Source organism: Dicentrarchus labrax, unplaced genomic scaffold (genome assembly GCF_905237075.1).
Source record: "Dicentrarchus labrax unplaced genomic scaffold, dlabrax2021, whole genome shotgun sequence".
Taxonomy (NCBI): domain Eukaryota; kingdom Metazoa; phylum Chordata; class Actinopteri; family Moronidae; genus Dicentrarchus; species Dicentrarchus labrax.
Genome location: NW_026136713.1, coordinates 6,673,932 through 6,698,721, shown reverse-complemented (window position 1 = coordinate 6,698,721; position 24,790 = coordinate 6,673,932). Strand labels below are relative to the sequence as shown.

Here is a 24,790-nt window from a genome sequence, read left to right as displayed (position 1 = left end):
TGCAGTCTCCATGGTAACACATGGTATCACTATGGCACTGGTGGCCTAGCATGCTGCAAGCTGCTGTTGTAGTGGATTTACTGTACCAGTGCACGCACAAAGAGCAGACTGCTGCCAAAGGGCTGGATGGTTTGAGCAGCAACCCTTTGAGCTTATCAGAGATCATTCCCTTTTCCCCTGATAATATTTCACTTTATCTCCTCGCTCTGTACCAAGAGGTTAAAGTAAAAACCCTGCTATTGCCACTTGCAGTGGTATGTGAAGATATTAATTTAGTTGGACATTAAATATCTCGATATAATCAGGGGCACAATCCTAGTATGCAGCTTTGCCCTCTATTACACACCACGAGCAAGGTTAACTTCCCCATTTATTCAGTGTTTGCCCTTGGAGGACGCTTTTCTCTATGAATTTAAAAATTCATTAAACACTGCATGTTATCATGATAGCCTCGGGTTATTAACAAGAAAAGATAGCTTTAATTGTTTGGTTATATTTAATAATGCAAAGGTCAACACAGTGCTCAACCTTGGCAGCACACAGGCCTACCTCCCACTTTTACTCTGGAGTTCTGCTCTCTAGTGGCCAGAGATGGCAAGAACAGCAGGGTGCTGGGACCTTCTGGGTCTGTGTGAAGTTATGCGGTCCTTGGACTGTAAAGTGCTTTTTGTAGGACTATAATGTTCGAACAGTTAGCTGTGTGAGAAAGAGTAAATGCTACCTCAGCCTTTTCTATGGCAGCAGTTTCACAGTTCTGGCTCTTCAATACATCGTTTAGCAGTAAAGTCTGTAGTGTATCAAATCTTAATCTAACCTTGATTGAATCTCATTTTAGTATATCGCAAAACAAAATGATTTAGTACACTTATTATTAGTGGTACATCACGCATACTATGTTTGCATTATGATGGAAGCTTACAGACCTGTATGCTTTTTGCTGTTGCAGTTATTTTTTCATTGTCTCACTGTGTGTAAGTGTGTTTGTGTGTGTTTGAGCACAGTACAGTGAAGGTGCCCCGGGGAGGCCACAGTAGACTGGCATTCTGGGGCACTACAGTAATTAATGTACCCATGGCACATAGCTACACAAGCAACCAAAGCGCACACAAGCACACACACACACACACACACACACACACACACACACACACACACACACACACACACACACACACACACACACCACTGTGTCCTTATGTCTTTCTTGTCTTATTAACAATGTCTATAGGTGGAGGTTACACTTGTTTCTGTATTTGTTGAGACCAATATTTTTAGCATTTGGATAAAACCAGAGGCTGGTGCATTATTTGTTCTGTTATGTTTGATTTTTTTAATCAAGCAGTAACTTTCACTTTCAAATGAGCTACACTTCAGGTCTGTAATAAACTTCAAATGAGTCAGAATAAAGCTTTAGTCAATTTTTGTCTTGCAAAAAGACAAAAGAGGAGTAAAGCTATATTTTCTTCAGAGACTTCTAAATGATACTGAATACATCTGGATAAAACAAATGTGCCCAATTTATTTCTGCTATTTTTTCCCTTTGTTTTAACACCTTCTTGTCCAGCAAAGTATGTCTCTCTCCTGTACTTATCTTACAGTTCCACTTGTGCCATTGTATTTTGTATTTTTTCTACATGGGGTGTTGTTAAGAAAAGCAGTAACAGCGGGATGAACATTATCAGGCCAACACACGTTTGCACTTTCTTTAGTATCATCTTAGGTGTTTGATTAGTGTCACTGTTGTACAATGCAGCCTGACTCTCATCACCTCTCTCTGTCCTCCTAACTGTCAGTGATAAACCCAGCCCTCCTTCTAAAGGGTGTCTGCTTGAGTGATGGCCCGGGTTTATCAGTAGTGGGACGACTGAAGGAAAACCGGAGATCTGCTTCTGGTAGTGCTGAGATCTGTCTGTCTGTGTTTACTCATGGCAGAATTAGAGGTATCGGATAGTACCAGGCAGGGATACTGTATGCTGCAGTGTAAATCTGGTTATATAGAGGTTTATTATGCACCTTTTCCAGAGTGCAGTAGTAACATTAGAGGGTCAGACCACAGTATGCCTACTATATAGTGCGCACCTCAATTATTACTATGATGCTGTTTGAAAGGTAACATTTTACAAGGTAATGCATTAGGAAAAGCACAAATGATATGTAAGGGGCAATGCCCAACGAGGTGTCCATTATCAGGAATTAATGGACAATGTGGAAGCCAGAACTTTGGATGTTTGTCTCAGTGGAGTCAATTATTTTGTGATTTTGTACACCTCCACCACCAAAGGGCATTATCTCCATTATACCATGGTCATTTGCCAAAGATTAACACCATTCATTTACATATTCATGCGTGTTTTGCAATCAAAATCTAAAGTTGTTTTTACAAACCAAGACTCCGTTTCCCTGGCAAAACCTGAGGGTTTTGACTAATACCTGGAACAATCATTACCATCCCATAAGGTTTTTATGCACTAATCCAGTAAATGGGACAAACCTTAGATACGACTTGGCAACAGGAGATAATTCTAGTTCTCTTAGCTCATACAGCCCTTTGGCTCAGCTAAGAGCCAGAGAGCTAGCAAGATTCAAAGTCAATAACACTGCGTATGGTTGACAAATAGTCAATATAATTAGACAGTATGTTTAGCAATAAGACTAGCTAGCTACCCAGCCACATTACTGTCCCCAAATCAATATTAAGATTTTCATGAACAATGATAGTTCATGTGTAACTTCGGCTGCAGCCTGAAGTAACGAGTTGAACAGCGGATGGGATGTGGGATGAGCACTTATACAAAGTATTAGTAAGTTCAGAGGAGCAGTGTAGGGGTTATGACTTACAGTTGCCATCCTATGGTGTGCAGAATAGGAGGCATTCAATTTATTTCAGACCATTAATTTAGAAAATACAGTTTCACTGGAACTACTTAGAAGGTGTCCTACATCAGGATTTAATGAAGACCCAGCAGCCAAGCAAAATCACCCAGACCTTGGTGGAAAGAGTACCATGGTCATGGGCTCCTTCTCTAAAATTTATGTTTTAGTCAAATTTTAACACTAAAATATTAATATTTGTATTTTTATTTTATTTGGTCCATGTATTTTTCTAATTTCTCACAAGTGTAGTATAAGTAAAGTATAATACAATTTCAACAGGTCAACTGACACACTGCATTACAACTGACCTTTGGCAGCCATTTCATAGCTACAGCTACGTAGTTATAGTATTAACAAAAAACACAAGCTTTAACTAAACAAACTACTGTGTAAATGTTGAGTGTAAATGTATGAAAGATCTATAGCTCATCCACCAGATGAACTGAATATCTCTACTAGAACTGTCTAAGTTTTAGATTAGTTTTTAGACTAGGGAATCTGGTAGAAAGAGTACATAAATAACTAATTTGATCTGAATTGATTTCTTATCTCAATAATTTTGGTGTTCAAAAATGACGTTCCCTGCGCAAGATGAAAGGAATGAGGAAACTGTGAAGCATCAATTACAACAGAATTACAACATTATTAGTTGAACCAAGTTTAGATCATCACCAGCCAAAGGAAAGGATAACGTGCTTCACAGAGGATCTTTAATGTTCAGTTCATTTCATTTCTCAGCTATAAAAATGTTTTATTGTGGTGCTTGTGGTAAGATCTTCCTTTGTTATAGGAAAGCCTTTGGGACAGTAAAGATTGCTGATGTTATTGCTACATTAAAAGGTGCCAGCTGTTCTCAAGATAATGACGACTCTATAAAGCTTAGTTCAACCTTGAAACAACTTGGGCGACGATCTTTTCTTAGACTGTGCCGGGTGAAAGGTTATACTCTACGCCATTACAGAGAGCCATCTATGGAGAACATCAATGACAGTAAAAGGGAAAACAAATGCTTTTATCTCTTTAGTGGCTCATGTCATGTCATTTAAGCCACATCCCTTGTAAATCAATATATTGGTAGCCAGATCCTGCATGGCTGACTGGTCGGCATCTTGCATTATCACTCGATCTCTGAATGAAACACGTATTTTATTGCACTCATGACTTAATTGATTTATTGTCTTACTCTGATGCGGACAGGCATTAGTAAATATATATAGTAGTCTGTAAAAATGACCTAATCCTGATGATTAAAATTGTTATTTTGACTTAGATATTAGGCTAATTTCTAATTCACAACTGTAAGCTCTACATTAAATTTGTGGCAAGTGGTTAAATCATTAGCAGAGAGGTACATGTCTAATATGGGTACAATACAATATGATGTATGATTAATTTTTCCTTTAGGGTGAGTATGTTGCTCTTGATAGACAGCCCACTTGCTCCATCTAGTGTTCAGAGCTGTGCATAGTCGCCACAGTACACTGACCCCTTGCTACTGTAAAGGGCTCACTGTATCCCAGAGCTCATTGTTTAATATATCATTATATGAAGTGCATCACCGCTTTCACTTCTGCAATCATCTATAAAAGAGACACATTTACTTATATGCCGTACATATGTGGACTAACATGAAATGGAGCTGTACAAGCAAATCAAGAGACCATACCTAAATTGTACTGACAGTAATTTATGCAGGGATGCTGATAAATAATCCAATGTCATATTTGGTCAATCTCAGTATTATCCGGGTGTTTTGTGTTTAAACCTCCTCTACAGTTTCACAGAACGGAGAATGTCTTCGTAAAAAACACTTTCCCTAATGCATGTTGTCTCAGTTGATTGTACGTCGATATTTTTTCAGTCGAAAGTGGACAGGCCCGTATAACCGGTTTAGTCAACGCATTATCGGATCATTTTACATCATTTTTTGTAATACGAGAGCAAAGTCTTCTCTGCCCCAAGAAGGAAGTACAATCTCAGCCTACATTTTCGATCACTTTTCTTCAATCTGGCCCCCGCCGAGCGCAGCAGCACAGTGAACACACGCCCGTGTTTGCCGGATCAACAAGACCTCTAAATGAATGTTTAATGAGCATTTTAGAAGTCATAATGGCATGTCGCTAATGTCCTGTAATGATTCTTCCTGTTGATGGCCACGCCTCGACGCTTTCTCTTCCACTGCGCCTCTGACAGTTGTCTGACAATGGTCTGAACTTTGCTGATTGTAGACTGCTCGCCCTCACTTCACTACCGAAGGACTGCAAGTATCCCACTCTCTGCTTCTGGCTTGGCTGTAGACAATAATGACTTTCCCCTTGAGAAAATCAGTTTCAGGTAGGCTGATGTTCTTGGTTTTGACTTTACGCTGCACTTGTTTTATTTTTGTTTTGTTATGTTTTGTTTTTTATCTGAAATGGTGTTTTTGTGTGTGTGTGTTATTTAGACTAAACTTCCCAAGTTATCTTGAGTCAAATGGTTTGGCTTTCAGTAATACCAGTAGTAGTGTTTAGTGTGATACGGGATAAGAGGTGATTTTCTTTGCAGTAGTTAACCGCACTGGAGCTGTCCGTGGTGCTGATGTGTTTGCTGAACAAACAGTGAATCTTCACCCTGCAGTCTGCTTGGTTAGAGCTTTTGTGTTAATCCAGAACACGTGTAGGAGATTTATATTTCAGTTTTTTTTTTTTTTTTTTGTTTGTTTGTTTTTTTTTAACTCTAAATCTATTTTGCGAGATTTCATACTCAAACTATGCGACGCCTTTATATTTACTCAACGCAAAATACCTAATCTTGAGGTGTGTTACTGGCGTCTATTATTAATTAGAGGAAAGAAATAAAAGGACAGTTTTGGTTTAGGACTGTAGATGGCACCATTGGTTAAGGCTGTTAATATAGGACTGAGGAAAAAGCAACGGAGTCGGAAGTCTGGGGTGAAAATGTACATACGGTAACCTTTAGTCTGGGCTTTATAATTGCTGAAATAGCTATTTTTTTCAGCTGGTATGTTCATGATGCAAATACAGAATTTACCAGTGGCAGCCTATTATAAAAGTTACATGATCTAAAGTTACACGATCTTACACGTGGAATGGCTGAGATATTTTTCTGTAGTGAAACCGAAGTTAATATTAATTACATGGGGATTTGTGATGCCGTATGATCCACGGGCTTGACGCAGTTCTGGTTTCATTCCAACCCACATCACTTCTTATTCCATTTTATTCATCTTACATTAACAGCTGCTGACGTTTGATGGTGATTACCTGCTGTTTTGTCCCTCACAGGCATCTGCACGCTAAAGTGAGCAATAACATAAATTGATCATGTTTGCAATTATTATAGTTAATAGCCTATTTAGTTAATCATCTTTTTTATGACATAACATTCCCGTAGTCTACAGTTGGACGCTCGTCCTCACCCAAATTTGAAACATGAGATTTATTTTTCAATAGTTCAGAACTCCCCTCCCCCCACCATACTTTCTGGCCAGTCTAAAAAAAAAAAAAAACTACAATATGTGGTATTCCCTCCTCTCTCCTTTCTCCTATTTGCCACCTCCCCGCCCCCACGCCATATACGCCCCTTTCTCTGGATATGTAACATGGATTATCTCTTACGACGACCTATGTGGAGATGTTCATCTTCTGTGCACACTGCCTGGGTTTGTGTTTGACTTGTTAGAGTGCCTGTCCTCCCCCTCCTCCCCACTGCTCATCCTCCAGGTTGTCGGTGGGATGCTCTCAGCAGCACAGCTGAGTGAGCTTTGCGCTGCGCTCGGATACTGCATCCAGAATGAGGCGCCTCCTGCGAGCAGCCTGCCTTACCTCGCTGCAACTAAAGAGAGAAAAACAAACGGAATCCGTTTAGTGAGTGGTTTACTGTATCTGTGTTGCCTTGCCCAAAACGCGGTGTAAGTCTGCCTCACAGCTCCAGTGAGGGATTAGGGGGAGCAGATAAAGAGCACTGCAAACACTGTCCCGGCGTCTGCAAACAGGTGTTTCCATCCTTTAGCTGCGCATTGAGGTTCATTCACGACTATCTGCCTACCCGAAAACCATGTGCGCGGCCATGTAGTTTTTTTGGGGGGGGTGGGTGATGCAAAAGCGCTTACAGAGACTGGGGTTGTGCGTGTTGGTTGTGATGCCGAGAAAATGATACAGTTGGAGGAACATGCAACCTGCTGTGGTGAAAGTCTTTGTGAAGCTTCGCGGTGGAACGTGGGTTTTTTCTTTTTTAAGTTTCACTTTTTCCTCGGAGGTACAAGGGACGATTCCTGAATAACGACCAAATTCATGAGAAAACAATGATTTATTTGGACATTATCTAGCTGGCTTTACCGCACCACTGGGACTATTTTACTGTCTACTCCTCATAATCCACTTGGCAAATTCTGTTATTTAACGAGTCGTTGTAGTTGTCTCAAATTGTTTCCACTGCGCCTGGACGTTTTCCTTCGGAATCCAGTTTTGTGGATTCAAAGGAGGGGGTGATTATTTTCAGGCTTCTCCGGAAGTTTTTTCCAGAGCGCTGCCAAACTGGCCATGGCTGCAGCGATCGCCAGCTCCCTCATAAGACAGAAAAGGCAGGCGAGGGAGCGGGAGAAGACTAATGCCTGCCGCTGCGTTAGCAGCCCCAGTAAAGCCAAAGGAACCTGTGAAAAACCCAGTCGACTAAACGTTTTCTCCCGGGTCAAACTCTTTGGCTCCAAGAAGAGGCGAAGGAGACGACCAGGTCTGTTGCGCAATTTCCTCAGGCTATTACATCCTCATGAGCACTAACTCTGTATATGTTGTAGGGTGCCATTATATTGCAGATATCCCCTAAACAAAATATAGATTGTATACAGAGCACTGCTTCAACCGATTAATGACCAAATTAGTTGGTGGGAGAATGAAGGGGCTCCTTTCTAAAGTTTGTCCACACACCTTTAGCATCTCAGGCTGCTCTGAGGGATGCATTGAAAGGATATTTTGTCCTACACCATCTACTCATTCAGTCTACACTGGACAAGATATACAAATGTGCTTATTAAGTCAATTTTGGAAATCACTAAAGACTTCACTGTCACTTATGAGTCATTATTCACAGTTCACATGAAATTGCAATTCATCACAGGCAATTTAAAATGTCTGTATTCACAGTCTCCCAAAACGGATTAATATTATTAATACTTGGTATCTTTGGTAACTATATCTCAAATATAATTTCATAATGAATCTCTAATAAGATACAAGTGGACGCACAGATCTAATAATAACAGTTTCTTTAATATAGACTTTTAAGTGACTTTTAATAGATAAAATGATATTTCCCCGTATCCTGTTGGCCAAGTTCTGTGTAGCTGAAATATATCCAACTTAAAAACATAATTGGCAGATAAGAAGAAATAAGGGTGCCTGATTCTCAGAACTCAACTAAAATTGTAAGTATTGTACGTACACACTTGTACACTTAAGTAAGTAATAAGTATGTACACTTAAACTCAGAGCGCTCTTATGATTGCAGTGACAGAAGCGCGTCTCTATAGCCTAAAGCACCCACTTTCTTACAAATCCAGTGCTAAGGGGACCACAGCTGCATATCTGATCTGATCACATAATACTCGCGCCCAAAGCTCACCTTTTGTCAGTTGTGTGTCTTGTTACTTGATGTGTGTGGACATGATGACTGCAAGAGTCAGCTCTGTGATTTCTCGCAAACATTATTTAATCCCATCCACTTCATTCATTCCCAAGCAGTTTTATAACTCTGTACATGATGCACCTGGAGGTTATGGTGCATGTTTATGCAACAACTATCCTACAGTTTTTGCACCCCTCTCACTTCCAATTTCCATTTCTATCCTGTGGAGGAAGCAATGAGTGCCAAGGAGAAGGCGTCGTCTGTGTGTGACTTACACATGGTGCCTCACCGAAGACAACAAACTGGCATCTTTTGGAAATACAGAGTGGACTGTGTGTGTACTTTGGCATATTGTCTGGTAATGTAGTGTGCACATGGACATGCTCTTCTCTGTTTACAGCACATGCTGTACATGTGTACATTTCTAAATGTATGTCCATACGTGAAAGTCATCCAAATGTAGATCCATTTTCAGGCTACCATTTCGGTCTCATAACTTGATAATGAAATGCACAAAGTTTTACAACAAAGTCATTACAATATTTGCGGTGTACACACAGAATAAACCTTCTTTGCAGCAAAAGTAACCCTAGTAGGGCTAGATATGGCAGTACTGAAAGGTAAGAGATAAAAGGATAGATGAAAGGTGTGGTAAACCACAGTAAAGGACACTCCACTAGGGACAGTAACCAGGGAAAGGAAAAGCACTTAGCTCTTATCAGACATTACACTGATGTACCACAGACAGGCTACCCAGCCCCTTCAAAACTAAATGCTCTGCCCCTTAAAACTATTGTCCTTTAGACTTAAGACTGTTTTACATGTTGCCACTCATGATAGTGGCCATTCTATAAGTAAAACTATCACTATTTTCATTACTTTATATTCTTCTTAAACTTCTTCACTTTGTCATAAAATGTGAAAATGTTGAGCATTTTGCTATCATTTGCATGTACTGTAAAATTCAATGTAATTTAATTTTAAATTGAATTTCTCAAATTCAAAGTATGTTCTAAATATCACAGATTTTATTGAAATTTCGATTTTTCTTACTTAGACTGTACGTATCCCCAACAATTAATTTTGTGATTTTCTGGGAACCAAGGAAGTTTTTTTTCTTTAAAGAACAGTTTTCATGCAGTAGAGAACGACGGGAAGATGCAAGAAATGTCCTCAGCCATCTTAGAGCACTGAGCCACCACACGCCCCTAAAGCCATTTTTAAATTTGATATTATTTGCTTTTGTCCATCTGTGGTCTTATTTCTCTGTTGTCAGGCCATAGGGCCTGTATCTTTTAGCCATCTCTGTTTCAATATTGAGAAAAGACAAGCAGCATTGATCAAACTGCACTTCTTATCATTTTGTCATTGAAATATTTTTAACATCAGTGAAATGGCCCTCGTAAAGGGGCTACAAATCAGTGGGAATCTGCATATAGGATATCAGCAAGCCATTGGCCTTCATCAGTCCTCTCATTTCATGTACTGGCAACCACCATGACTGAGTGGTCAAAGTACGTTAAACTACAGCTCCTCTAATGGCTATGGCTACAAACCTATTTCTAACAAGACAAGATTCCACTGAAAAACTCTCTAATTCTTTTGCCAGATGTCTCAATAGTTTAATTTGCATCCCCTGACATGTTTTTTGTTGGTTTTGAACATGTTTACTTGACAGGTGTCTCAGCCTATCACAGTCAGACTCCTTTTTATCCTACCTCGCTCCACTCAGCCTCACAACCTTTTGACTAAATTGGATTTTGTGGCTCCAGTTACTTCCAAAATTGCAGCGAGCAGGCAACTGAAACGGAAGCTTCAAAACGTCCCTTAAGTGACATCTCGTTGTTACATTCATGTTTTTCTACAGTCTGTGGTTTCATTCTCGCGTCTTCCTCTCTCTGTGTCCCCTCTGCTTCCACAGAGCCCCAGCTGAAGGGGATTGTGACGAAGCTGTACAGTCGACAAGGTTTCCACCTGCAGCTGCAGGCAGATGGAACCATTGATGGAACAAAGGAGGAGGACAATGGTTACAGTAAGTTTAACTCTAATATTATGTTCCCCTCATTTATCACACATCCTATCATTTCCACATACAACAGACAGGATCCAGCATCCAAACTGTTCAAAATTCTGCTTGTTTTTATTTTCACTTCTGTGGATAAACAGTATTGGATCACTGCATAGAGAAAAACTGAAGTCAAATTTTATCCAATTAATGTCGTCCTATGGTAGCCTGAACACAGATAATTGGCTTTTTACTCCCCTACACACTGCCTCTCTGGTGAGAGCCTGTTTTTTCTTATACTATGTATTGATGCATCCCTATCATTGCCATTACACCCACCAGCTCTTTGTTTTCCAATAGACAGATTAAAGAGGAGATCAATGGAAGAGTAACAGCACAGCCACTTGTCTGGTAACAATACAGCAGAAATAGACCACCTTATAATTAGACCATGCAGTGAACACTACAGTACATGCTGAAAAAGATTACAGCAGTACAGCTGTTAGTGACCTATGTGAAATACACATTACCCCCATACCAAAACAATATAGTTCAGAAAAAGATCTGTGTGGCACACTGAAACAGCTTTGATGTAATACTTGCTGTGTAATCCAGACACTAAGCGGATGTAAACACTTCTGGAGCCTCTGAATTAGTACCTCTGTATTCAATTACTCCCTTGGTGGAGCTGGTGTTTGTATCTTACATATAAATAGTAGCTCTGTGCAAGTGGGATGTTGTCTAAGCAGAACACCCTTTCTAAATAACAGATAGCAAAATTAAATACAACACAGAGCAAACTACATGCAAGAGTAGAAATAAAGATGATGAAATAACATCTTACACACACACACACACACACTACAACTTCACTTCACACTCCGACAACCCCACCCATCTTGTCTGCATGGACTCACTTTTCTGTTGACTTATATAACAACTGCCCCGCATTGGCACTAAAATAGTTTTTGAAGAGAAAATTAAAGAGTGCTGCTGAATAGGAAAAGGAGTAAGAGTGAAGCTCTTTGCACTGCTCCAAAAATAGCATTGTTAGGCGCTGGGTGCGCTTGTCTCCATGGTGACGGAGAGTGCAGTCCTCTTGGAGTTACTGGTGTCTTGTGATGGTGGGAGAGGACCTACTCAAATGAACATATACACACAAAAACAAGGATTTGATGTTTTCTACTGTAGTTGGCTGAGTCTTGGCCTTTTAGCTGCGGTAATAAAGAAGTTTAATATTTCTGTGACATTTTTTTTAAGAATGCAAACAATGTCAGAAATACCAAATCCAAGTCTCATAAGTCCCAGTGATTTGTCTCCCATTTTATACAGTATCAACCATTTTTTTGTGTTGCACCACAACAGAGCAAACCCACAGGGTATCCAGAGGGGGAAAAAAAGACAGAACTGTAAGGCAACTCTAAATCCCTTTCTTTGAAAGAAGGAGGGTACTGTTTCAGTGTTCAAAATGCAGTTAATTCTCAGTTTTGTCCTAGATGTACTTTTTTTATAAATAGACTTTATAAATAGACACAAAAGTTTTTTTTACATTTGTCTTATGTATTGTTAGCAAGATTGGAGATACCATTGATCACAGAATTAGGAAGAGAAATCGCATGTCTTCTGGCATGTAATTCACATCAGACACTTACCAATTTAATTGCCACAGACTGTTTACAAATTCACAGTTTAATGGCAGGACGAGACAACCTTGGAAACTTGAACGAAGAATGTTTATGTCCTTGTGTTCTTACTTAACTAAAGAGAAATTAAAGTCATGTCTTGTTCAGTGGTCACGTCTCTCATTAATGTCCAAACAACTAATGTCCATTTTGAGGTTCCTCATAATACAGTAGTCTAAAAACAGTGGCATCCTTCATGCAATCACACACAATCACAAATGCAATCAAATCAAATGTGTAATTAATAAAAGTCTTATATAATTTACCTAATTCAGCCTTACATTTTTCTTGAAGTAACCCAATATACTTCAATCAAAGAGCCACTGCAGTTGCACAGTAATCAGACCACAGAAGTGCTGTGTAATGTTGTCACAACAGCTTACTTTTATAGCTCCAATACTATGCCGTGCTGTCATTTTTAGGCTGCTCTAATTGCAGGCATGCTGTTCCCAGAATGAATAACAGATAGGATAAATGTTTAAAATGTGACTAGCAATTGCTAGGAACCTTCAGGTTTATTGTCGCACTGAATTGGTCATGACTCCTAGGCTGTTAGTGGGTGGAAGACACGGAGACAGCCTGCAAAGCAATCGTAAAAACTGTCCCTCAGGCCTCCTCACCCTTCTCCATCCATGCCTCTCTACACTAGGAAAGGTCTATGTGTGGGTGGCAGCCCTGTCATCCTCTTCAGTGTGCTCAGGTGTTTCTAGGAGCCAGGAAGTAATTGAGTTCCCCCTCTTGAAAATCTCCCATCAGTGCACAGGCTGGTAATCCTTCTGAAATGAAGTGGACTGCAGATCTGTACGTGTGCACCAAATGGTGGGAGTATGAAGGGAGAAAACTCTGTGCAACGCAGAGCGAGAGAGGTGCAATTATAAAGACAAGAACCGCTCACGTGGCAAGATGTTTCAGGAATGGAAGAAATCAAATCATCAAATCTAAAACTGTGCTACATATAACAAAAACAAGATGCAAAATGTATCTACACAGATACGACATTGACACTTGACATAGCAGTGAGGAGAGATGTCTTATGAAAACAATACCTCACATCCCCCTCTAGCTCCATATACAAACAAACCAAGCTGGATCAATCTGAACAATGGTTGTGGATAAAGTTTATTGCCATCTCTAACCTGTAATCATGAATTTCTGTCAAGAAAAGTGTTGAGCCGCTGCACTGCAACATTTTTTTTGTTAAAATCATCGGGGTAGCCTTTGTTTGTGATGATAACCTGCTTTCTGTCGGTCTCCAGAGTCTGTGATTGGAGACCCTCCAATCAAATCATTCTTATTAAATGTTGGAAGTAATTATGTACATACAGTGAGTATAGTTTATGTTAAAGTTAAGAGAGGATGTTGTTATTAGTGCAGCCCAGATGTGACCTATAATTGCACATTTTATTTTTTGGTGGATAGTCAAAAAATACAAATTTGGCAAGCAGATGTAGCATTGGTTTAACAGCTTAATAAATGCACACGCTTACTCTACAGTACTCATAAAATATTGCAGATATTGAGGTTATAAATAGTCCTCTCAGTTTAAAAAAAACATTTTACTGGAAGCATCTGCTGTACAGTACATAGCTGCCAAAGCAGGCATCACCAAAGATACAACAATCTGTCATTTTGAAAGCTTCAAGACTGAGAGTGGTGTGTCCTCCCCTAGGGAGCCATCTCCTGATTGCTGTACCATTATAGGACTGTCGCTAACTATGCTTTTGAAAAGTGGTGCAATTGTAGTGTGAACTGAAGTTAGTTAACGAAGTAACTCAACCATACTGTATTTGAGAATATAACTAAAAATGTAAGGTGCACTGAGGACCCTCCACCATGCAAAAAACAGTATCAGTTAGGGGAAGTCTGTTTCAGGAGAAATGGATGGGGAATTCGGATCATATAAAAACCATATAATATAATAACAAAGTCACCATCCAATGTAGCCTCTGTTCAGACAGATAGATAAATCCTGACATTCTTTTGTTGTTATTGAACTACATATATTATCAAGAAACAGAGGTAAATATAGAGAGACAGATAGAGAATGAGAGGCATAGAGAGAGGGAAGGACCACAGAGCGAGTGGTTCTGGGACTTAAACGACTTTCCACTGAACCAAGAATACGCTAGCAATGCCCGTTTTCTCTACCAAGTAAATACATTATGCATTCCTATGGTTGTTGTTTACAATGAAAGCCCAGAGAGAAGCAGGTTCGCAGTGTTAAAGTGATAAGCAACAAATGAAACAGCCCATCAAAAAGCCTCTATAGTGCACTCAAAGGAGTCTGCAGATAGAGATCTACAAAGTGGTTGACAAGGGGGCCTATAGGTAGGGCATACTGTGACTCACAGCTTAACTGACGTGAGAATTAAGTAAAATTTCTCCTCTCACATGTGTCTAAAGCAGGGGTCAGCAACCTTTACTATCAAAAAGCCGTTTTTGGCCAAAAAAAGAAAGTCTATATGGAGCAGCAAAACATATTAGCTTTATAATGCTTCTTTCTCGCTGCAGCTCAAGCATATCGGTAAGCCAGCAGCATTGGTAGTGAAAGCAAACATAATCTGTCCACGCACTTAAATTCACTTGAATTAAATTCTCTATTTTCCTCCGAGATGTTCCTTTTTTTGGATTTGGAATCCATAGGTAGCCTAGGTAGGGAGACTCAAGACTAGCAGCCACCACTACTGATGTTCGACAAAATATAGGGGAAAGGTCAGGTCAGGACGTCACGTATGATACACATTTTAGTTACTGAGATGTTTTTATCTGGTGTGTAATGGTGACACATTTGTGCAATTGGAGAATGTGAAATGAAAATGTTAAAAAGTAATTTAATTTCCATTTTTTGGGATGGAAGCACGACTACAGACTTTCAGGTGGATGTTTATGTGCTCTCCTCTATTCAGCCCGTGGGTTCCCTGCCAGCATCTTATGAAACACACGCAGACACACTCGTATACAGTACAGGGCGACATTAATTAGGTAGAGGTGTACCTCATTGACCAGCTGGGCTGCTGCTGGCTCTCTCAGCCTCACGACTCAGCCCGCTGGTCACAGACAGGTTTATACAGTATGTGTGTGTGTTTGACTATGAGCATAAAGTCTATGTACAGAGGTGTACAAGTGTTTTCTCTTCCTGCACTTATATGTAACGATGGGCATGACAAAGAAAAGCACTACTGTCAGATAACAGCAGCAGTCATTATCATAGATTTGTGTTTGACAGTATGATTTGTTTTAATATTTTATTTCTTTCCATCTGAAAGAAATGTACATATTGTGTTTGCAATAATTAGGCTTAACTTTGCACAGCCTATGATTTCCGTTCCTGGGTGTGTCAACAATTTCTCTGTTTCGGTCGCGTGCTTTATGAAACACCCTTGGGAGAGGGTGACTGAGTCCCTGAGATTTGTGCTTTGGTTTTGACAACTCACTCTTCCATCCAGATCTAGTGAGGGAACACGAATAACACCTTTTTTAACGCATGAAGGATGACTGCTACATGGTTTATCTACTATATTAGCACAAGCTGCCCTGCCCTGAGCACCGAAATTTTCTCAACTTTATATCTCAATTATCATTATCCGAATTTTTGGTAAATGCATAATACTATTAATTGTCTTTTTCATATATATAATACATGTATTACATGGGGATAGAGGTATACATTTTGTTTATGCTTTGTTTCTGCTGTCTGTCTCCTTCCAGCCATGTTCAACCTTATTCCAGTGGGGCTGCGAGTGGTGGCCATCCAGGGGGTGCAGACCAAACTCTATCTGGCTATGAACAGTGAGGGCTACCTGTACACATCAGTAAGTGTCTCACTTAATGTATGTGTGAGTGTTTGTGTGCATGTGTGTTGTATATCCTAGTGGCTGACCTTCTGGTCCAGCTGTATCCGCAGAGAATGTTAGATCTCTGGCAGACATCTGAGTTACTATGGTGACATGAGCGATTGGAAGAAAAACAAAAATAACGAAAACATGTGTGAGAGAGAAGATAGATGCTTTTAAAGGAATAGCAGTTCTTTAACATTTAAGTGTGTTTTAGCAGATGTTTTTTTCTTTTCTTTCTATTTTTTGCGGAAATGGGTAACACACTTTCACAGTGCCCATGAAAGAGTAACATTTCTGATATCATTCAGTGTCAATAAAAAGTTTAAGGATTGTGTAAGCAGGCGGAGCAGTGACATATCCGATCTCGGCAGCTGGCTCTTCATCTTTGATTAAATGTGCAATGTTATGAATAATTCAGTTGCACGGCGAACAATGTCCCTGTTAGTCTTCCTCCCAAATGCCACCGTCTCATTGTGCAGCAGGCGTCAGTGAGAAGACTGACAGGCTGGTTGGATGTGCACCCAAAGGGTGTGCAGACACACGCATTTACTGTTAACAGAATCCTCATAGTCAAATTAGTAAAGATTGTTCTGTATGGTAAAGGTCTCAGTAGGCAGACACAATGGTGATTGATAGAAACAAGCTCAGAAAGAGAAAATCTAATGATCTTGTAGCTTTTTATTGTGTAGCTGCCACTGACAAATTATCTATTACATACTTAGGCAGTAATGCGATGAAGGGAGAAGGAAAGCTGGCCTTTACCCTGATTTCACTCTCTCGTAGACACAAGCACATAAATGCATTAATGAACTGGGTTAATTTGATGGCTCTCACCAATCATTAGTTCAGTCAGAGAGACTGCAAATGATTATACCTTTAGATCTGGTGAAAGAGGCTCTGCTCTTTGAGTAAGCTCTCAAGAAATCCAAGAAGCAACAAGGATACTGCTGAAAGGATCAATGCCCTGAATAACCACATATGACCATTAGATCTTAGCAAAGACAAAACCAAAAGGTTCAACACACTCTAACAAGGAGATTTAGGTGCTGAGGATAGCTACTGCAGCAAGCAGCATTATAAAAATATCAGCAAAATAACAGTGAGAACTGCCAGGATTTACATCTGTATAAATCTGAATGGATCATAGCAGAAAAGATGGTAGCCAATTAGCTAAGGTATGTGCCACTATGTGCTGATAATAATGCTGTCCATTGAAATGCAGGGTTTTTACCAAATCTATTTTAATTTAAAGTTAGCAGTTACAGTATTTTAGAAACAAGAATCTCAGTGTAGTGTAAGACCAGAAGAATGACAACATAATCACTGTAGAGAGTGTGGCGAGTGATTGTGTGGCCCACCTATAATTACATTTTAATGAGCGTTAGCATTTGTTTGGCGACATATCCATGGGGGTTGCCCCAGCTAAGCATGCCTGAGGGGAATATACAAGAATAATTGAAATAAAACATACTCCTTCAACCCCTTCCCACAACACACACACATTCATGCGCTGTATTTAACATGGCTCCCCAGCAGTCTCACAGTTAGTGATTTTAATAATATGAGCTTGACTGTCAGTAATTAAGCATATGCAGCAAGCTGTAGGATTAATTTAATAAAGATGGATCCTGCTGCCAAACAGTCTACAAACAGAGAGAGGCAGCAAAGGCTGTATTATTTCTAAACTGCCTTTTATTGGTAAAGTTTTGGGAGAATGTTGATGCCAAGAAGTTTACTTTAGATGAGCATAATATTCTTTTAGTTTTTCTTTCAGCTTTTAAATTTTTAAATAATAATAATACATAATACACAGTCATGCTTGATAATAACCTATTTTTGGTACTGCTGGACCTCACACAGTGTTTGGGTATCTCTGGGCAAACTAGGTGCTTCTCGTTCTCTCAGTTTTTCCATTTTCCTTTATATGTATATTATTATATAGATTTGAAGCATCTGCCATCTGTTCTGAAAGATGCTATATATAATACAGTGTAGATAAACTCCATTACTATTGAAGACAGATCTGCCTAAAATAAAATTGTATATTACAGTAGGCAGAATCAGAATCTGAACCACAAAAAATAACATCTAAACAATACTTAACCCTTCTTCTGGCAAGCACAGAATTGATTGCAGCTAATTCTATTTTGTGATGTGATGTATAAATGTGTTAAAGGTATGTAAAATGGTGCAGAGCATAAAGGCTACAGTCCAAAAGGAATACTGCTGGCTGCATAGCGTATATCCTCTATGCTGTTTTGAATACCAGCACTCATGTGAAATACATCTTGTAGGTGTGTTAAATTGGAAAAGATAGTTGGGGGATGGGATGTAGAGCTTTCTGTTTCAGCTAAATTAGAGAGGGAATTGAATTGAATGTGTAGCTGACTGCCTAATAGTGCCTGTCTTTCTGGGATTGCTGCTATGGCAAAGTGCTGCCTTAAAGCCACACATTAAACCAGCCAATAGCAGGTCAGCATTGGAGGGAGATTCCCAATCAACAGTGGAGACACAACAGATGACGTATTCTGGCTGAGGGGATAAAGTGCTGTTGCTGGGATCATGAAACCTCCTATTATTGTACATGTGTGAGCATAAGTGCATGTATGAAGGAAAATGTGGCTGCATCGTGAGTGAATGTAATATACTAAATAGGATGCTTTACATGAATAGTGAATTTACATGTTTGACACAAATTCTAATGCTTACTAAATTATAAATTGATATGCATGTTGAGATTTAATCTGATGTGTTTCCTTTGTTATCATTAATTTGAGTGGCTTTTAGAGCGTATAGTTATGTCACATATGCATGTGGTGTATGTGCATCGGTTTGTATATTAACTGTGTGTTCTATAAGAGCATACACTGAGAAAGAGAGAGAAAGAGGGAGAGAGAGAAATGAGTAGTGAGAAAAGGAGTGGACATGTGTGGGTGAGGCAGAATGCACCAGTGAAAATATATTCATCTATCAGCATCAATGTGTGGGAGAGGAAGAACCAATTAATATGTATTTTACTTTACTATCCTCTCTTTCCCTGTTTGCCCTTTTAGCAAAAGTATCGGAGCAAGTTTGGCACCCGAACTGCAAATGTATTTTACAGAAGGAAAAAGTGTTTTCAACATAATATACAATAATCAGCGAAAACATACTGTTCCCAAGCAATTACCTCTCTTATATCTGTAGCAATGCAGGGGACTGCACTGAATCTTTCTTGATATGTTTACAGATGTGTGGATATATTTTTAGAACCTGGGCTAAGTGGTGTCTAAATATCTCACATGGTGCCTTGTAGTGGTGTTATCAATTTCCTGGTGGGTCATATTTGAATTAGTGTGAGTTACTGAGGCTCCAGCAAACTGCTCTCTGTGTGTGTGTGTGTAATGGTGAGTTCAGGGCTCTTGGGGTGGAGATATTTATCAGACTAGCAATGAGGCAAATAGGCTCTTTTAACCCACATCACTGGGCCAGTTAAATCCCTGCGACGGTCATACATCAAAGAGTTCCCGCATAAGACATGAAACTCATCATATGCTTACTCGTTCATAAAGGCACTGTAGATATGCGTTAAGTTCCAGCTAAACATCTGAAAAGACAGGTAATATTAATAGTGCACAAAATACGATAAGAATAATGATGATCCTCATCATCGTTGATGATAATATGAGGTTAAAAAGAAAAAAAGCTGCTACACCTATGTGAAAGTATTTTCCTCTTATTTTTAGTAGGTTTGGGTATAAATTTAATGGGACCTTTATAAGTGATGCAGAGGTTGTATAAGAGCACATGATATTCTAAAACAAGAAAACCATATTTGTATGTATGCAGGATAAACATAATTAAAAACAAACAGAAAATTGCAAAGAAGTCTGAATATTGTTGTGCTTGTACATTATGTATTTGTATTATAATACACTCCTGTTAGATATGTAGTTGGCTCACACCCATGTCCTTTCTATCATTTAGCAAGCACAATGCCTTTGGTAAATAACCACTGCTGTAAGGTTTCACTCCATTGAGCTGTGTCATTAACTAGTTTCTGTCGTGTGTGTATGTGCTACTGGTTTGAATGTGTACCCTGTGTGGGTGTGTCTATTTGTGTTTCGTATTTGCAAGGGTCTTTTCCACTAGCTTAAAGCTCTCCAATTTATTCCCAAACAAATGAACACTATGAGTGTACTTTATCTTTAGCTAAAGAAAAAGGTGCTTTTTAATCCACTTCCACTCAACTGAAAAGACTGGGACACTGAAAAGCCGGATTTAGGAAGATTTATCTTCACTGCCCGGCCATAGCATTAGCTTTTGTGAGTCTCACAAGCATTGATGTGGCTGCAAAGAAACTAGAACAGCACTCAGCCCTGATTTCATTGGCATAATTGGTGTCATCTTAGTTTCGATATGGCAGCTGAGTACACATGGGGCAGTGCGCAGCATTGATTTGGCTTGTCTTGTGAAAATCTGGCCAATATCTTTAGAGAGGAGATTAGATCCATTAAGCTAGTATTTCTCCTCCTGCTCATTGGATCAGGAAAAACACTATTGGGCTTTAATTACTCCCCTGAAGCCAACAGAATTCAGTTTGAAAGCACATCATAACTGATAGTGTCTTCTTGACATGACCGCTTTGCTAATGGAATATTCATTTCACAGTTACCCTTGCCATTGCTGAATTATGTAATTGTATAGTACAAGAGGTTTCCCAGATGGGCAGTGTGTGCCTGTGCATGTGTTTTATGTTCTTGAACAGTACAAATTGGCAAGGAAACATCCTTTAGTATGTTATACTCAACAGTTGCATCAGCTTTTAACTGTGTACTTCCTATAGGCAGTTATTGGATCATAAAAATTCAGGCAATAGTGCCATAACTTAAGCCAGGATTCCCCCTCTATGTAAAAAAATAAGACCGTTCTCTGCCTCTCCCTGTCCGTTGCCCATGAGAATAAGAAGAATTAATATTATTGGGAGGTGAGACATGGACAATGAGGATGGGTTTTTTTGTACAAATGTACAGTACAGGCATGTTTACATGTGCAGTTGCATGTTTATATTTTAAATGAACTATATTGCACTGAAATGAGATTTGGATGTCCGCAACTTTTCAAAAGAGAGGAGGGATGATGAGAAGGAAGGAATTTCTTAGGCAAACCTTTTTGTGCCCTAACAAAGTTCAATTTAAAGCTGTGATTAGGGCTGTAAGGGTATGGATTTATCTTACTGAGGTGAAAAAAGCAACATACCGTGTTATTGTTGTTGTTAAAATGTTGTTAGCCGTCCACTGTCAATCCCATGATGCTTTGGGTTGAGTCTGTTAACCAATTAGAGGCTGTGTTCCTGACTTGTCAACCAACTAGAGGCAAGGTAGGGCGGGTCTTTGCGTGTGGGACAGCTCTGATCTCAAACGCATCGCGCAATGGAATGAGACTGACCCTACAAACAATTTGCCGATGATGATGGTAATGAGCTCAACCCTGTAGTAGACATCACATGACTCTGCAGTTTTGTGGCCATGCGGTTATTGTGACAGCCCTAGATGTGATTCAGATAAGATAAATCCAGATGTCCTGTTAATCTCTCATATTTTTTTTCTTTAAGGTAATGACTGATAAAATGAAGTATGGATGCGGTCATTTTGAAAACAATAAAAAAGTCCTAGAATTACTGGCCCAGCATCTGAGTGAAAAAAAGCTCTCCTCATACACACACGTAAAACACCCTACATATGTATACCAACAAACCCTAACATTGATCTGAAATAATGTTCAGAAGTAGGTGAAACTAGTTTTCACTGTTGGCCCGTTGGTTCAAAAAATAAACTGGTATAGGATATGAATAAAATACACTAAAGCTTTCACTCCTCTGTCCTCTTGTTCACTTTTTTTCTCCCATATACTAGGCAGGTCTAACAGCATGGGTTAAGACTGAGAGGTCTATAAAGTTAAATGAAAAACACTGCTCATCCCACACACAGATGCTTTACAAAACAGGAGTGAATAGAGACAGACTGTGAATTTTGTCTTTTCTATTCCTAAAAAAGACAAGCAACACAACTTTTAAACAAAATTTCTCAAGAAACAACTGACAGACTTTCACCAAGGTATGTATGCAGCTTGTCCAAAGCTCCTAACAGTGTCGTGTACACTAAGTCAATGCTGTAATATTTATATTTATTTAGTTATTTATTTGTTCAAAAAAGCTTGTCCTGTGTAAGTGAGGTGGCCAGCTGTGCATCGTTTGGACAAGGACTTAGTTGCATATTTCAAGGAAAAGCCCATGTAGTGTAATGGGATCATTAAAAGTCCATTTAGCCAACCACCATAGAGACCTGGGGGGGAGGGAGATGACACGACTGATATTATTTCTATGCAGATAGTGTCCTGCTTTTTATTTCTAAAGTGATCTCCTCTCGCTCCATCTGGCACTGAAGTCGTGATTAAAGTGATGTGAGATTTTTTCACTTGGAGATTGGTTTCAGTGAACAATAGGATATGCTATTGACTGAAGGAGACGCTACTGGAGCCCATTCAAAAGGATCTGAATGTTTCTGTCTATCGCAGTCCTGTTAGAATAGAAGTGGGGATCCCCTGCCATTTTGGCCCCTCCTTGTGTCGGTCTGGGCGAGCCTGTTGTCCACAGACCCACTCCAATATGGCAGCACCAGCGAGCAGCCTCTCCTCCATCTTGGCTCTAAATGTGCCTGTATCTAGCTGTATGCGTCTGTTTATCAATAGACTCTTATTCTTCTCCAGGGCAAGTGTAACCAGCCAAATCCACATAAGCTCATTATTAGAGGTAGAACAGAACTTCTGGCTCGAGAACTGAGCAGTCCGTTGTTTAGCTTTCAGTTGCTGCTCGTGCATAACTGAGATGGATGCTACCAAGCCTTTCTAAGACTGCTGCGGCTTATCAGTCTGGCAACAAGAAAGACAGAAGACATTGAGGTACTGAGGGTGGTGAACAGTCAAAAAATTAACAAGATGGAATAAGACAGCGACAAAATAGACAACATATCTGACATGTAAATAAGTAGAGAGGATAGGAGGGAGGAAACCTTAGATACATCAATTACAGTATACATACTGCTTTACAGTATTTTTCTATCAATCATGCAATAACTTGAGGGGTACAATAACCTTAGAAGTCCATCTTCAAAATACACTGGACTGGAAGGACAATGCAGAGTTGCCTATGGGAAGGGCCGAATGTCATCTTAATTTTTTTAAGGAAGATTAGTTCCTTTAATATGTGCAGCAAGACATTGCAAATCTTTTTCCTCTCTGTTGTTGTGAGTGCAATATTGCTACACTCTGCTGGAACAGAAGCAACAGAGGTGGTGTTGCAAACAAACTGAATACACTGATCAAAAACACTTGGTCGGTGCTCAAACTACTGGAGCTGTTAACAGTTTGAAGAGGAGGAAGCTGCACAAACTGCTGTCTGTCATGGAAAATGTCTTGCATCCCTAAGACCTAGCAGTAAAACAGCAGTAATCTTTCAGTAATGGACTTATTCAGCTACTGTATTTGGTTAAAGGGTTTGCGTAACCCCTTAAATAGACCCTATACCTACATAAACAGATCACAGACCTTAAGTTCTGATTGATGCTCTTACAGACTGAAATGTTAATTACATACCATAATAAACTAGTGTTTATCAAGCTCAGAAAGACCCTGAACGTACTATAAACCTTCTTGTGCCTGCATAAACAGAGGTGCAGAGTGCAGTCCCTCAGGTTTTCTTGTCTTTACGGTTTGAACACTCTTGTCCGAAATAAGAACCGGAGACTAATTTCTTACTGAACCGTAAGACTGTAAGCTCCCAGCTGGTTCTGCAGGCCTCCTGGTGGGCTTAACATTTATTCAAATGGAGTGTTTGGTGCCCCTGTGATGTCGCAGCTTAACTGAGAACCAGGGCTGAGCCAACAGGATGTATCCCATTGAGGTGATACGTCACTAGCTTCCTGTGAATTCAACTTTGTTTCTGTTGGAGAGTTTTTTCTAGTTTGGTCTGAGAAGGTGAGATCAGTCAGAGGGGATGATGAATGAGTGTGGTTGTCAGTTACTGTAGGTGGGTCTGGGTTTTGTGTCTGGAATGGGTTCTGTGGTTGAGTGTGACAAAGGGCACAATACAGTATGGTAGTATACTAGATTGCTCTTTTATCACGCTCAACAAGCCAACCCATTACAGTTTACTTCTTTTACATTACATAGCATTTGTATGTTTTAGCTGCAACGTCTACAAAAGCATCAATAGCTGAGCAAAGCACATCACCAGACATGAACCTCATTCAGTCTTTTGAAGTCCCGTTAGCGCTGCACATGAAGAATGACGCTGTGGAAGTGTTAAAAAAACAGAAGCTGTTATAGATGACTCCTTGTCTGGTAGTGACATGTTGTTTGTCATGATCTCACAGCGGGTCTTTGGCCCTGGGGACACGTCATCACTCTCACTAGTGACACCCACCAAAGTGATGTTTTTTTTAACTGGGATAGGTTCTGTGTATACCTCTATGAAAGCTCACTTTTTAAAACTCATTGTGAGTTTGACCCTTTGGTTATTCTAACTGAGTGTTGTGGTCGTGTTTGCAAATATTATATGGATTTTCATTTGCAGGCAAATTGTCCTTAGAAGAAAATGTAAAAGCACAGCAAGAACCATTCGCTGACGACTAGCTTCACTTGTCTTTAGTTGTCTTTCCCTCACGCACTGTCCTTCGATCTCTCTCAGGGGAAATAGTCTTCTAACTGATTAGACACTGTTTTGTAGACTCACT

General features: G+C 39.7%; 1 protein-coding gene across 6 annotated transcripts in view; it reads left to right on the top strand.

The window, feature by feature from the left end:
- fgf13a (fibroblast growth factor 13a) overlaps nt 1–24,790 on the top strand; it is a 94,748-nt gene that overhangs the window by 61,330 nt on the left and 8,628 nt on the right. For 4 of the 6 annotated variants that reach the window (XM_051421042.1, XM_051421045.1, XM_051421041.1 and 1 more), the window contains 2 exons: nt 10,418–10,528; nt 15,892–15,995. In XM_051421042.1, the coding sequence (XP_051277002.1) occupies nt 10,418–10,528; nt 15,892–15,995 (215 nt within the window). Of the gene's footprint in view, nt 1–4,854; nt 5,209–6,471; nt 7,606–10,417; nt 10,529–15,891; nt 15,996–24,790 lie in introns of those variants that run through there. The other 2 variants (XM_051421046.1, XM_051421044.1) reach the window with 2 other exon arrangements.